The sequence below is a fragment of the Mesocricetus auratus genome, unplaced genomic scaffold, assembly GCF_017639785.1.
Source record: "Mesocricetus auratus isolate SY011 unplaced genomic scaffold, BCM_Maur_2.0 Super-Scaffold_100025, whole genome shotgun sequence".
Classification (NCBI taxonomy): Eukaryota; Metazoa; Chordata; class Mammalia; order Rodentia; family Cricetidae; genus Mesocricetus; species Mesocricetus auratus.
Window position 1 is genome coordinate 8,020,106 of NW_024429206.1, and position 15,706 is coordinate 8,035,811.

The window sequence follows — 15,706 nt, forward strand, 5'->3', positions numbered from 1 at the left end:
CCAAGTGCAAGCAGCTTCAGAATGAAGGCATTTTATTAATTGTTAGGCTTTGCTCGTGATAGAAGATCAATGCCAGGTGAAGGCACGGGCAAGCAACCAAAGGGAAGATGTGAAATCCCTTGACACAGGTGTAAGGAAAGGACCATGGCAAGTGCTGTGATTTTTTTCCTGACAGGAGTGAAGTAAATACAGTCAAGAAAATCTCCAGATCAAAAATAAATCCAAAGGAAGAAAACCTAAGGTCTCTGGGTACTGATTTGGCTGCTGTTTGGTTTTGAGACAGGGTCTTGCTCTGTATCCAGGCTGAACTTGAACTCCCAAATCTTCTCCCTTAGGCTCCCAAGTGCTGAGAGTACAGGCGTGTCCCACTATGCCTGGCTGTTAAGTTCTCAGGAAGGAATCAGGATTAGAATATTGAAGTAAATATTCTCAACTATCAAGTTTTTTATCATTAGTTAAGTAAATAAAGTATGGGGAGGGAGCTGGGATTGACATGTGAAACAAGCTTGTTTCTAATTTAAATAAAGGATAAATAAAATAAAAATAAAGTAGATCTTGATAAATATTGGTTGAATGAAAGATGGACAGATGGGTAAGTGGATGATCATATAAGTGAGTAGGTGAATGGATAAGTATTAAATGGGTGGGTGCATGTGTGCATGAGTTGATGGATGGGTAGACAGATAAACAGTTGAGTAGATGGATAGATGGATGGATGATGGATGGGTGGATACATAGATAGATCAGTAGATCAGTGGTTGGGTGGATGAGTAGTTGCACAGAAGGCTGTATGTATAGATGGGTGGATGAGTGGGTAGAAAAAGAATAGTTTAAAACAGATGAATACATATTGCATGAATGAAGGACTAAATGGATAAAGGATAGATGGATGGAAGGACAGATGGATGGATGTATAACTAGATGGTGGATAAATAATCAATGGATATAAGATGTACCATGGAAGATTGTACAAGAAACAAATGAAGGCCTTGGTCTAGTTCTCGGCAATCATGAGGAATCATGTATGTGAAAAATGACCATAGCGGCCTAATGTCTGTGCCTAGGTGAACTGGCCTGGGGTACATGGTGCCTAAGTGAGCTAGCCTAGGGTAGGTTGTCTCCATCAAAACTTCCTCTCCTTGTCTCTATTTCCTGGAAGACTGTGACATTAATGTAAGCATCAAACTGAAAATTCCCCAAATAGAAGCAAAGGGCAGTGCCAATGGATGGACATCCTGAGCCATGTTCTTTCCCATGCCCCATTGTGGCAGGCACCAAGATGGAGCAGGATGGAGCCATATATTGGCTAAGAAAGCAGCTTGTCAAGAGCTTCCATGTTCCCATATGGTGCCCCAATTTCCTTCCTATGTCTGACAAGCAGATTCCAGACAGTGTTATCAGTGTAGGATTCAAACTATAGCTCTTGCATTACCATTACCTAGCTGCGTGACCTTAGACCACCTCCCCACCTCCCCAGTCTTCTCATCTACAAAATGCCACAGTACCTACTACCTCCCTCAAAGGGCAAGTGACTGCAGATAAAGCATTTTGCTCAGGGTTGGGCAAACACCAAGTATTCAAAAGCTATTATCAGTAGTTAGCTATGACTATGGCATTTGATGGATGAATTCTGGGGGTGAGAAACTCTGGATAGCCTTATACTGTGTGCCTTGGGCAATGCCCATGACTATCTTTCTTTATCTGCAAAGTCAAGCACAGACCTTTCAGATTCTCAGGTTCAAGTTTTACCCCAATCAGGGGTAAAACTTCAGTGTGTCTTACATGTCGCTCTACTCCACGCTCAAATTCTCTTGGACATGAATTTGAGTGACTGAGGGTGACCATCTCCATACTCAACTCCTAGCAAGAATCAATGACCATCCCATCTCTGTTTTACAGGGCAGACACCTGGGCTTGGGGGGCAGCTAAGGACATGCTAGTGGCCGCACTGGTTTAACCAGAGGACCAGAGCCCTTCCAGCTGCATAGCCCCTTCAACGGGCACTGAAAGAGCATCTGCTTGGTGAATGGGAGCTCACATTTTCCTGTGGTGGGATGGCCAGAGGGCTGGGGACACAGAGCGCAAAATATGGAGAGCTATAGCGGGTGACTCTTTGGATCCAAGTGTGGGGAGCAAACATGCCTTTAGCAGCCAGTCACAAGAGCCACTACTGGGATCTCTGTGACACCCACTTCATCTTGAGACCCCCAAGGAAACATCAAACACCTCCATTGTCACTGGGACCCTAATTTCAGCTCCTGTACTAAAGCCACTGCAAGGGGATTGGGTGAATTGGTTTATTACATGCTGGGCCTCTCCATGGTGAGGTGACCAGATACCCTGATGTTTATAGAGGTAGCTCTGGCATACAGCCTGTTCAGTAAGTAAAGGTGTCTGGTCCTTTCTCCCCTGGCTTTGAGGGTCTACACTAGAGGTATGTCCCCCTTAGATCCAGGGACTTTGTAACTCAGAGGGATGGAAAAACAAGTATGGACCAAAAGATCTGGCATCTATGTCAATGTCAAATAATTGCAAGACCCCAGTTTCCTCTTCTGTAAAATGGGCATAAAATTGATATTTATTGATATAAAAACTGAGTAAAACCCACAGTGGCAGTTTGCCCAACAGCAGGATGAGGATGCACCTTGTTCCATGGTTTAACTTCAGGCAAACCGTTCCACACCCCTGAGCTTCATTTGTCTACTTGTGAAAGGAGAATCGATCAATACTTTTGCTTCTTTCCCCAGAGACCTCTGAGCCTTGTGGTGTCTTGGGACTGGATGTAAAATGGCACGTATGCCAGCATTAACTCTTAGATTGTCTTTCTGATGTGTCCTGAAACGCTACACTTGTTCTGTGCCTTGGTCTCTGTCCCTAAGTTACGGAGGCTATGTTTCAGTTCATGAGATGTGTCCTTTGGATACCCCTTCACCTGCCTACGGGCTGATCATGATGAGGTTACAGTGGTGTCGCAGGCGTGGGATGGTAGAAAAGCACCAGGATGATAATGGCCTCTTATTTCTGCTCCAAATGCCCCGTTTCATGGTCTCCAGCCCACACAGCACCAGCGCTCAGATGCCCACTGCATCTCTGGAAGTGGACAGGGCCCCAGAATCACCTGCCACCTGGCTGTAGGGGGGAGGCTGGGGCAGAGGAACTGGATGAACAAAAGTCTATTGTCCTCTGCTTCTAGAGGCTCTGAAACTTGATGCCCAAAATGGCCTAGCTGCTCACCTGCTCATCTAGGCACAGTCTGGGGGCAGATGGACATCTCATCAGGATCCCCAGGCAAGTCAGTGGACAGACTATGCCACAGAGACCCTGACTGGGCAGGAAGCGGCCTGAGGTGGCAAGAGAGGGCTTGGTGTTTCATCAGCTGACAGCAATAGAAATGCTTGTACAAACCAGAGACTATGGCATTGGACCCAGAGCTCTCTGTCTGTCTGTCTGTCTGAGACAGTCCCATTATGTAGCCTCAGCTGACCAGGCTGGTTTCAAACTCACAGAAACCCACCTGTCTCTGCCTCTCCAATGTTGGGATTAAAGGCACGTGTCACACCCTGCTTTCTCCTTTTAAAGGTTTTTATCTTTAATTATGTGCATGTTTGTTGGAGGTTATGCACTTGTGAGTGTGCAGTGCCGGTGGAGGCCAGAAGAGGGTGTCAGATTCCCCGAAGCTGGAGTTACAGGAGGTTGTGAGATCAGGAAAGTGCATGCCAGGAATTGACCTTGGGTCTTCTGCAAGATCAATACATTAAATGCAGAGCCATTTCCCTAGCTCAGGGGTTTGTTTCTGTCTGTCTTTTTTCTCTTTTTTTCATGACATATCTCTCAGTAGGAAAATAATGAAACAACAATATGTACTCGTATCTATAAATTATGTATGCATTCTTTGTTATAAATACTCTAAATCGTGTCCTCTGGTCCTCAACCTGTGAAAGAGGACTTTGAAGGGCCTCCAGGCTCTTCTACTCTCATTCTGGTGTTGCTTCGTGCTTCTGCTTCCTCATCTGCACTTCTGGCTGTATTAGCCTTGCTCATTGTTCACACATTTAATTCCTGTAATAAGTTCTAGAATCCCACAAAGACTGGGAAAGATGTTGTCCCTGGCCTTTGCAGCTCAAATTATTCTCCTCTGAACCCCATAGAGGAACGTTGTCACTTGTGAATATTGGTAACGGTGAGGGTCAGCTTGGCATCTTTGTAACAAGTACCCAAGTTAATTAAACTCACAGAAGGAAAAAAGTTACCTTGATGCAGTTTTCTCTTTATACCACAAGATTGAACTCAGGCCATCCGGCTTGGCTGAAAGTGCCTCTATCCACTAAGCCTTCTCACTGGCCCACGCCTCTCTTCCCACAGGCCTGTAACTGTCTTCCAGGCTTCCAGTTCTCTGGCTAAGCTTAAGTTTTAATGAAACTGGTGAACAGTGACCCATCATCGGTGGACGTTTCTGCTCTGTGAAACTGCGGGCATGATCTGAGCTTTGAGACTCCACCAAGTAAGGGATTCTCCCCAGTGTGACACATTTGTGTCCAGAAACTCTTACGGCTTGGCTTGTTTACAACAAGCAGGTGTGGACATGAATTACTTAATAACTGTTTTACGCTTCAGCCGGTTCCTATAGTTGCCTTGGCTTTGTTTCTATGATCCCTAATTCCGAAATTTTATTTAATGTAACTCCACATAGAGGTTGTAGTGTGTGGGATCTCTCTCTGCAAGATTTCAAGATGAAGGGGGAGAGAGAGAGAGACAGAGACAGAGAGAGAGACAGAGAGACAGAGAGAGAGACAGAGACAGAGACAAAGACAGAGACAGAGACACAGAGAGAGAGACAGAAAGAGACAGAGTCAGAAACAGAGAGAGACAGAGAGTTGAGAGTGTGCAGAGCTTGGAGACTGCTTCTGAGTGCAAGGAACAGCTCAGGTTTACACACCAGGCCATGAGACATAGTCAAGACTCATCTCCCTGACACCCTGGGAACAAAATTTACCACCAGGAGAGTCAGGTCGTAAAAGCATCTGTCTCAGTGTCCTGATGGGACACAGTCAAAGAGACTGGAAATGTCACTGCTTCATTTTAACACAGGAAGGAGCTGCCCTGCTCACAGTCACCCCTGGCTACATTGGAGTAGGGACTGGAGCAATTAGGATGGGGACCCAGGCTTCCAGGATTCCTTGGGGAAGGATCAAGAGTTTAGAGTCTGGGGACACTTTCCCAGGCTCACAAGGTTTCCCTTGATCTAGCTCCGGTTGCATCTCGGGAGGTGTCTTCTATAGCTACCACTCCCTTCTTTCTCCCTCTACTGGTCTTCAAATGTCCCATGCATGCTCCACCCCAGGACCCGCTGTTCCCTCTAACTTGAATGTTTTGCCCACCACTATATTCCACAAAGTAACTCCCACCTCACCCACCCCACACCCCTTTCTTGTTTTCTTTGCAGGGCTGACTGTCACCTGATCATCTATTTGTTTGTTGGTTTGGTGCTTTGCTCCCTATCCATGTCTTTTTCTTCCACAAGAGCAGGGACTTCCTGTTGCTCCGTTGCTACTGTACTGTGCAGTATCTCAATAAAGCCATAGAAGATGTGAATGAGCGAAAATACAACTCAATGCTGCAGTCAGATGCAGCTGCCTCTGCTTGGTGCATTCCTTCCCCTATCGGCAGGGCTACACTCGGTGTCTGTGGGCTCTCTGCCATGTCCCCCCATCATCACTGATTGCTCAGAGCACACAGAATGCATTTATATTAGCTATCTAGACCATGAAAGACAAGAAACCTAATGGCCCATGCCAGAGACAGTGCCCTTGAGCCAGCGGCACTGGGGGAGGTTTGGGAATTTTGTATTACATGGGCTGTTCCTTTCTGGTGCCCCCCACAGGTGATGTCACAACCCCACCACCAGTGACACCCCCTGGATGGTTTTGCCAGCTTTTGCTCTTGGAAGAAGAAATGGTCTCTGAGGCCCTCTTGAGCACAAAGACCCCATTCTTTCTTCCTTATCACATCTCATTGGTAGATTAAATTAATGAAAAGATAAACTCATATCTATTTCACAGGTCAAATACTTATGGAGAACCGTGGATATGAGCAAATGTCCCCATGCTGTGTGTGCTGGGAGTCTCGCCCTTCTCTGTTGGAACTACATCCCTGTACCTTCATGCCCACCCCATCAGAGTACATAAGCTGGACCACACAGGGTCCTGTATTTGTCGTTTGTGTCTCCCTTTCTGCAAACTCTGACTTCCCTGAAGGGAGGAGCCACATTTCATTCGACTTTTCCTCCCTCATGGGCCCAGCTTGAAGGAATAATAAAAACTGTGATTTATTATTGATAACAAAAACTAACACAGAACAAGTTCTTCCAGAGTGCCAAGCAGTGCCATCCAGAAATGAGTTCATTCAGTCCCCCTCAATGATTCTCTGAAGTGGTTGCTATTATTGGTTCATTTTATGGATGAGGAAATCAAGACTGAGGTCAAACCATTTGCGCAAACTCTCCCAGGCAGCGAGTGTTTGTAGGTAGTAGGCAGAACCATTGGTTCAGCTCCTATGCCGGGCAGATTCTGCACACAGTACTGCAGAGCTCAGCCTCTGTGGAGAGCTGCAAAATCACATGCAGAAATGAACAGAGGAACTTGTCACCCCAGTGCTGTGGAAGCAGAGACAGGCAGCTCTTGGGGCTCACTGGCCAGCCTGTCCCTGACTGAACAGAGACAGGCAGCTCTCAGGGGAGCACAAGCTAGCCGCCATCTAACCGGGCAAGTTCCAGACAGTGAGAGTTTTGTTTTCAAAAAAGAAAAAGAGAAAAAAATGTCAAAAGCAAAATGAAGGGTTGACTAAATAACACCCAGAGTTGTCCTCCGTCTTTCATGTGCACACACACATACACACGTGTGTGCGTGCACCTGAACATACACATGCAAACACACAGAGAAACACAACGACAGACACAGACAGATAGACAGGCAGATACACGCACAAAGCACATACACAGGGTGGTGACAGGCACTGGCATAGGCACTTGTGCGCGTGCGCGCGCGCGCACACACACACACACACACACACACACACCAGAGTATTGGCATGAAGGACAGCCAAGGTCAGGGAGTCTGGGCACCCCATGAACATCCTTTTATGCCTCCACAGAGTCTTTATAACAAACCATTGAAGAACTCTAAGTCCCAGCCAATTCCATCTTGCAGGAAGACAGACCCAGGTTTCCAGAAAGGAGGGATAGGTTTCTAATTTATTGTGACCCTTAACCATGCCTGATGTACTTGTGGAGCATAAGGCCCATGAATGGGGCCTCTTTCCTCATAGAAATTAGAATTTGGGGGCTGCTGGAGTCTGGAAGCAGTTTACGGAGACTCGCAAGGCTGATGGCATTCGATCTAAACTCCTGACCTCTACTGGATAGCATGCCTACTCCTTGAGCCACACAGACATCTTGATCTGGGGAGCCTCACCCTGACACCAGGGAGAGTTTGTTTGCAGCATGTGTCGTTCAATGGAATTGATTAGAACCCTGAGATTGTCAGACACAGTGGGGCTGGGAGAGAGCTCGGCTTCCCCCACATTGGAGTCTTGTGTTCGTCAATCAGCCCATGCAACATCCCTTGACCGTCTCCACACCGTGCTTCTTTAAAGAATCCACATTTGCCAAACAAACACAGAAGAAATGTCACAAAGGGTCCCCACCACTAACCCCTGTGTGCCACTCAACAAATTTTAATCTTTCAGATGGCGAAATGTTTGACCCCAGTCATGTCACTCTGTTCTCCCAGAAGAGCATGTGTTCGTGGCCAGGGCAAGTATTTCCTGTGACCCTCAGGACATTGGCTCTTAACCACAGGTTGTCAGAAAAGCACCATCCAAATGTCCCTCACCCTGATCCCAGGGATGGAGTCAGCACAAATGTGTTAACTGATTGCTTGGCACCAAGGGGAGTCTCAAGTTAAATGGTTTAAAGGCATTTTCCCCCTTGCTTTACAATTTGGCCATCTTTCCCCTTATGCAGTAAAACCTCCAATAGTTTAAAATTTATGAGCCTTTGGACAGGGGCTGGGCTCCAGTCGACTTCTGGAGTATTCTGCATGGAAAGGACTTTTGAAGAAAATTAATAGCTTGCCAAACAAATAGCAAAGGGAATGCACACTCTATTTAAGGATGGTGCAGTTCTAGCCCTTAACAAACACTCATGCATCCGCAAACAATTCATATGCTAATTCCTAATGATTTTTACATGTTCATTAAGTCCCCAGCTACGGCTATTTATCGATATGATTATTACGGTTTGAGCTGCTTCAAAGACAAGGTTTTACGCTGATCACGGACTTCTTAGGTACAAACTTTTTGAGGCCGACAGATTAACAAAGGAATTAAAGGGACACCTAACAATGTGACTCTCCTTTGTGGGGATAAGAGCGAGGTCTCCCTGCATGTCTTTGACATTATTGATTCCTGGAGTGTGGGGGCGTGTTCTGCCAAGTACTGTATGCCCAGGTCTGACTGTGCTGAGCTTGTTTTGGTTTTCTTAGGATCATCCCTGTTGAAATTTTCATTCTAAATAGTTATCACATTCCCGCCTCCTTCTCTTTCTCCCTCCTTCCCCCTCCCAGCCTCTTCCCCTCTGTGTGTGTGCTCATGTGTCTCTCTGTTTTACTCAGCTTCAGCTGTCAACCTGACACATCCCAGAGTCTCCTGGGAAGAAGAGGCGGTCTCAATTTAGGAACTGCCTCCCTCAGATTGGACTGTAGGCAAGACCTCTGATGGCATTTCCTTGATTGATGATTGATAAAGGGTACAGACCACTGGGGGTGGGGCCATCTCTGGGATTGCGGTCCTGGATTCTTTAAGAAAGCAGGCTGAGAAAGCCATGAGGAGCAAGCCAGTAAGCAGCATCCCTCCATGGTGTCTGCATCAGCTCCTGCCTCCTTGTTCCTGCCCTGCTTGAGTTCCTGCCCTGACTTCCCTCAGTGATGGAGTGTGACTTGGGAGTGTAAGAGGAAACACCCTTTTCCCCAATATCACATATGATCAGCCCCTTTTCTCCCCCTCCTCTTGGTTTCTTTCTTACTTTTCCTTCCTCCTCATCCCCTCTCTCGGGGTCTCACCATGCCATTCAGGCTGATGTGAGCTTAGAATCCTCCTGCTACAATGACCTGAGTGTTGCACTACAGGTGTCCACCACCAAGCCTGGGCTCCCTGTTTTGTTCTTAAAGAATTATTGATGTGAACTATAAATTACATAATCACTATAGATTTGATAAAACTCAGAGTGAGGATTATGACATTTAAAAAAGGGAGGGGGAGGAGTTTAAGACTGCCAGTACCCGATGTGTTCTATACAAACCAAAGGCTATTCTTTGTTCTTGTTCTTTTGAGACAGGATTTCTCTGTAGCTTTAGAGCCTGTCCTGAAACTCACTCTGTAGACTGGGCTGGCTTCAAACTCACAGAGATCCGCCTGACTCTGCCCTCCCCCCTAGTGCTGGGATTAAAGGTGTGCACCACCGCTGCCCTGCTTCATAGGATATTCTATAAGGGGTTTATGGATCAATTCAGAATCCAGATTTCACTGTGCCCCACCCCCAACTCAACAAGCAGAGAGGAAAAGAGCAACTCTTTCATGCTGGTTGATCTCAGCTAGAATCGCTGAGAGGGGCCTCTGGGAAGCCCATGGGAAATGACCTTCATTAGATTTGTGGAAGTGAGAAAACCACCACTGTGGGTGACACCATTCCCTAGGTTCGGGCTGTAGGAGGAAATAGCTGAGCCTGAGTGTTATCACTCTGTCTCTGGCTATGGAGTCAGCGGGATCAGTTGCCTGCAGTTCCCACCCTCTTGAGTTCCCCACCATGTGGTTCTAGACCCTTGAACTATGAGTTGAAATAAACCCTTTCTCACTTGAGTTTCTTTGGGGGGTATTTTATCACAGTAATAGGAAGAAAAATTAAGCCACTTACATGGAGGGGGAGCTATGTGTGGTTATCCCTACTTGACCTCACATGTATCAATTTCACCTGAATTTAGTAGCCTGTCCAGAGCTGAACTTTCAAAATGTCAATTGTCAGCATTATTTGAGAGAGAGATGAAACAGAACTAGAGAGTTTGTGTTTCCTTTTAGCAACCATGAGCTTCCTTACAGGACAAAGGTTCTATCGAGCAAGCACTGTATGCCACTCACATTGTAGAGTCTCACCTGGCTCAGTCCTCACACAGACTGAGGTAGTGATAGGTGCAGATCTTATTTTCAGACTGGAAAACATGTTTGGTGAGGTAAAGATTCTTGGTCAGGAAGCCAAAGATCCAGGACAGGACCCCAGGTTCTCTGACGCATCAGTAACTTGAGCAATGACTATGGTGCCTAGCATCTCACTATGCTCTGCCATCCCGGCATTTGAGCCAGACATCTACTTGAAATTTGATGCTATGCGTGATAAAAACTCTTGCCTCATCAAGAATGCCTCACACGAGGGGTGGGCAGGGGAGGGGCCAAGGGTGCATTCTGCTTAGAAAGCAATTGTCTGTCATACACATGTTGCTGGGGAATCAACAGCTTAAAATGCATACCTCAGTCCTGGTACTAAATTACCTTCAGCCAGAGACTTACCATATCCTAGAGAGGTTCATCCAGGGGAGGGACCCTCATCTACAATCGAATATTAAGTGTGTAACCAACAGGATTGGATAGTGGTTCACCCACACCTCCCAGATCGTCCCACAGTCATGAGTTGGCGTCGATCCTCTGACTGAACTGGGCTTGGTTCAAATAACTAAACATTTCTGATGAGAACAAGTCCATAGCTTGTCTCAAAAGGAGTCACTGCTGAAGCTATGCAGCATCTTTCTCCTTTTTCCTTCTAACAGCTCAGCTTTGGACACATGCCATTCCCAACCTCCAGGGGATACAGAACACGGGAAGGGAACCGGAACTGCCCACTGATGCTGCATGCAGCTGATGTGAGTGAGAATGGGGATAATTCGGTCTTACATTTAGTCTGTTGAAACAAAACTAAGCCCAGGCCTTTCTGCAATCTCTACCTGGGATTAGGTAACACATCCACAGACTAGAATGTGTTCTACAGAAAGGTGCTGTCAATCATAGAAGTATTCTTGTATAATATCAATCAAGAACTCTGACATAAACTTCAAGGGTGTTGTCACGGAGGTTAGAAACCCAGGACATTAAAACACATCAAGGGCGAGAAAATACAGAACTCTTGTAAAAAGCCATACACAGATGAAATTAAAATGAATAAAAACTGTAGGGCTAAGATGTCTCTCAGTCAATTCATATGATCAAAGCTATTGGCAAAAAAAGGTATGTTGGTTGATTCAGACAGACAGACAGACAGACAGAAAGAACCATGAAGGTTCCATGTGTGGTTATATTAGGGACATTTTTTTCTAAATTAAAACAGCATCAAGAACCTGTTTTCCTTCCCAATGTACTCCTAAATTAGATAGAAAACTGTGGACCAAATACTTCTGTCACCAGACAAATCCCCCCTGGTCCCTCTATCCAAGGCCATTGTCGCTGGCCAGTGCAGCACTGATGTGCCAACAGCAGAAGCAAGAAGGTGAAGCCAGCGGCAGAAGACCAGGAAGATAAAAGCGCTGACGTCAAACTCTACAAAGAACCTCTGAACAAGCAGACGCGCACCGGCTTTAATGACACTTGGTGTCACACTCCCCCCTCCAGCTCCTATCAATGGGCTTTACCCCTCTCCTGTGCAGAAATTGGCCTCTGCTTACAGGCTCCACATTCTGCTGGTCTCTCCTGCTTCCCATCCATCCATTCCCCACATAGGATGCTCCGTTTGTCTAAAGAGCTGTCTGAGCCTCACTGTAACAAAGAAAAGTTCCTGGGTGTGGGTTTGCTCTTTTCAGATATTCTTCTCCAATCAACCTTTGTCGACCCCACACTAGCCGGAAAGTTCAGTCTTAGTTGCTGCTAGACCAGGCATTCTGTCAGCGTCTCGTTCCCAGACATGTTTTCAATCTATTCCCTAATGCTGCCTGCCAGGGTTAATCAATCCTGCGAGTGGTCTCCCCCAAGATCCACTTCTTCCCTGTAACTCAGAACCACTCAGCCAGCAGCACCAAGAGATGAGTTTTCATACAGCCTTGATTTTCCCTGACGAGGGCACAGCCTTCATCTCAAACTCTTCTAAACCTAACGATCTAAGAAAACACTGGGTTTTCCTCTGCCATGGAAGGCTTCTGTGTATCCCACCCCCACAATTCTTCTTCACCCTGCATCCTGTTCTCTTTTTTTTTCCTACCTCTTATTTCTTCCCTTATTCTCTCCTCCAATCATTTTTTAGTACTACCCCAGGAACACAACTCATTCCAAAGTTCAAAGCCACCAGATTCTGAAAAATAAAACAAAACTTCCACAATTACTCTCATGCTGACTTTGAGCTCACAGTCTCGGCTTTGGATGCTGGATAGGAAAAAAAAAATCAACACTAGCAGCAGCCTCAGCGAAGCATGGAGGAGGGTGCTGTTTTGGGTGTATTTGAAGGAATAGCATATGGGCTTTTGTCAAACGTTCAGAGTCCAGAGCCCAGAGCCCAGAGCCCACTAGTTTTGGAGTTGAGGTTTAAAATACACTGAGCTGAGTTCATGTTTTGTACAGCTTCCCCCCAAAACCTCAAATCCCCCACTGCTTTGCCTCCCCAAACCTATGGGGTTGGTAATAGCTGGAAAAGTTTTCAGTCAAGTACATAGCCGAGCCACACCGCCCACCCTAAGAAAGCAAAGGGGTTTTTGCATAGGAGGTGTGGAGTCTGTGGGAGTGTTGTTCCCTACCAAAGAATTCCTGTCCCCTTTCAACAGCCTTTTCCTACCCAAACGAATATCCCCCGTGTTCCAGCGTGAGATAATGGGTATGATGGGCATGGTCCAGGCACCCTAACCCAGGTGCCTGAGTCCACCTGTCAAGATTTGGGGGCGCAGGCAATAAAAAAGGGGGACCTTCCAGTGTCTCCAGCTCACGAACGAGGTCATTACCTTGGCAGCGGCTTGCGGGCTGTGATACTGGCAACGATGATGCTCTCGGGACGTGGAGTGGCCACCGCTTTGAAGGTCCCTTTCCAGAACTTCTCGAACAGCTGTTTCTCACCCTGCTGAAGGCTTGCCATCCTGAAAGCCCAAGGAGTCCGAGCGACCGGGGCGCTGTCCGAAGTGCTGAAATGTGGAATCCAAACCCGATGGCACGCCCAGGGCTCCGGGGCGCTGTCCGCGTGAAACCCCTAGGGGTGGGGTGGGGAGATATCAGAGTTCTGTGCGCGGGCGGGGGGGGGGGATGGGATAGAATGGGACGTCTCAGGCTGGCCAGGCAGCGGAGATTGAAGGTGGTCCCCCGGCTGGGTTCACCTCCAGGCTCGGTTCTAAGCTGCGCTGGGAGCCGGCTGAGCTCCGCGTTCTCAGCAAAGCAAAGCTGGGCCGGCTTTCTCTACCGCGCAGAGAACAGAGAGGAGGAGACCCGGGGCGTCTGCCGTGCGTGCGCGTGTGAGCTCCAGCGCGCCCGGGTTTTGTCTCTTGCACAATGTGACGTTGGAAGAGGAGGCTGGTCGCGCGAGCTGTACTTTCCTCCCTCCCCTTCTCTGTCTCCTCCTTCCCCAGCAACCCCTCCTTCTGTGGTTCAGCCTCCCGCCGCCATCTGCATAACAAAAGCCCGCAGGTCTGGGGAGGAGAAAGGGCGGGGCGTGCGCTTGTCTCCTAGGCCTGGTGGCCACTGAGTTGCTGTTCTGACCCTTCTAAGAGACCCCAGCACCGGCAACAGAACCAAACTGGACATCCTCGTCCCAGCACATCCTCGTCCCAGCCCTCACCCGTCCGTCGTCGTGGGCCTTCCCCTCAACCCTTGCAAGCGTACTCCCGGGGGCTGGGCCACCTCCCTATGCAAGACTCAGAGCGCATCTTCCGTTGAGGGAGCTAGTGAAAACAGCCCCACCTATCCATCCACGCCAACCTGCCTTCACCCTCCCCACTTCTGGGAAGGACTGCTGAGGTTTGCAAAGTGGGAGTGCCTACTCTCTTTATGCCTGGGGGCCGTGGGCTCCCCCCTGTCCCCCATCCAGAAAATGCCATTTGATGGACAATCCATCGCCAGCATGGTTTCTCGCCATCTGTCGAGTCGGCCCCCACCCGCAGAGGGGCGCAGCGTCACATCTGTGCCTGCGGCGCTGTAAAGGATATCTCTTTTGTGCCTTGCAGCCGGCCAGCCTCGCGTCCCCGCTGCCAAAGCCCGTACCCCTCCCCCACCCCTTCTCCCCACCCCCTGAGAACCCGCAGCTTGTGTGTGAAGCGGCAGTCCAATTTAGCAAAGAAAGCACTAGGGAAAGGAGGTGTGTGTGTGTGGGGGGGTGAGGATTACAAGGAGTTAGTAACTTTTAGGTTTTTCCATCTTCTACCTCCCCACTTCCCCTCAATCCCAGCAGAGGCGCAGAATCTCAAACTCCAAAAACGTAGGATGTAGACAACAATGTTTTACCTTAGGGTTCTCCTTAGGGAACACATCCCAGGGGGATGAATCCTCCAGCCAGTTTCTCTCTTGGAGCCTTTTAATACTTGGCATAGAAACCACTTTCGCCTACCTCCAGAGTTTGAAACTCCTAGAAGGCGCCTTCACTAAGTCTTAAGGACCTCCAAACACTGACACCGGGTCCCACCCTGAAGAGGGAAAAGAAAAATCTGTAATTCTTGTGGACCCAGTAACAGTGTGGACCGAAGACCCCCAACATCAGTGTGGACTTCGTAAATTCTTTTCAAGAGTAGGAGGTACAGAGACCGGTAAAGGGGGAAGAGGAGAGAACAAGATAGGGCGAGAAAAGTCAGAACACAGGAATAAAGGAACGAGTATTGGTCTGGAAAAGGCTGCAGGATGGGTTTGTGTGAGATAGATGGCTGTGTACTGGTTTAGGAGTGCCCGGGGCTCTGCTCGCTCCGCAGTGACCCCTTCTGGTCAATAACTAGAAGTGCATTTGTTGGCTTTTATAGGCGGGTATAGAGGGGCCAGAAGTTGAGCTGGGCTTGGGGGGCTTGGGAGATATGAGGAAACAGAAAGGTAAATTGGGGCGTGAACTTCCACTTCCCTCTCCCTGTTCCACGGCATTCAAAATCCCAATTCTTAGACTGCCTTTAGTCATTACCCTCCCTTAGTTTGCTGTCACTTTTAAATGCCAGACAGCCAGCTCCTTCCTTAGTCATGACATTTGGGTATGAACTGAGTCACTTTCAGGAAACAGAGGTAGGTGGAGCCTAACCTCCATCCATCAACCTTTTAGAGGTGTACCTGCCCTTTAATCGAAAGGATTTATTTTATCCTTAGTGTGGAAGTGTGTGGTGTATGCCACATGTGAGGGGGTTTCAATGAAGTCAGAAAACGGGGCCAGATTTATCCAGGAATAGAGTTAAAGGTGGTCCCAATGTGGGGTCTGAGATTTGAACTCTGGTCCTCGGGAAAAGCAACAAGCACTCTAAACCATGAAGCCACCTCCCCAGCTCAACTATGCCCTCTCTTCTTACCTGGTATCTCAGAAAAGCTCCCAGTTGGGCATCCTTGCCTCTTTGAAAACCCTGAACAGCCAGGTGGGGTGGGAGAGGACTCTTCTCTTACTGGTGTGAGGCTGAGGAAGCAGAAGTTTAGGATGGCCAAGTGGTGTGCCCATGCGCCTCTATTAGAATAGAGGAAC

The 15,706-nt window shown here is 47.9% G+C and overlaps 1 protein-coding gene across 1 annotated transcript in view; it reads right to left on the reverse strand.

The window, feature by feature from the left end:
- Srrm4 (serine/arginine repetitive matrix 4) overlaps window positions 1-13,558 on the reverse strand; it is a 154,265-nt gene extending 140,707 nt beyond the window's left edge. Inside the window, exon 1 of the mRNA XM_005078986.4 lies at window positions 13,020-13,558. Coding sequence (XP_005079043.1) covers window positions 13,020-13,150 — 131 coding nt within the window. The 5' untranslated portion in view covers window positions 13,151-13,558. The remainder of the gene's footprint in view (window positions 1-13,019) is intronic.
- Between the last annotated feature and the right edge of the window lie 2,148 nt (window positions 13,559-15,706).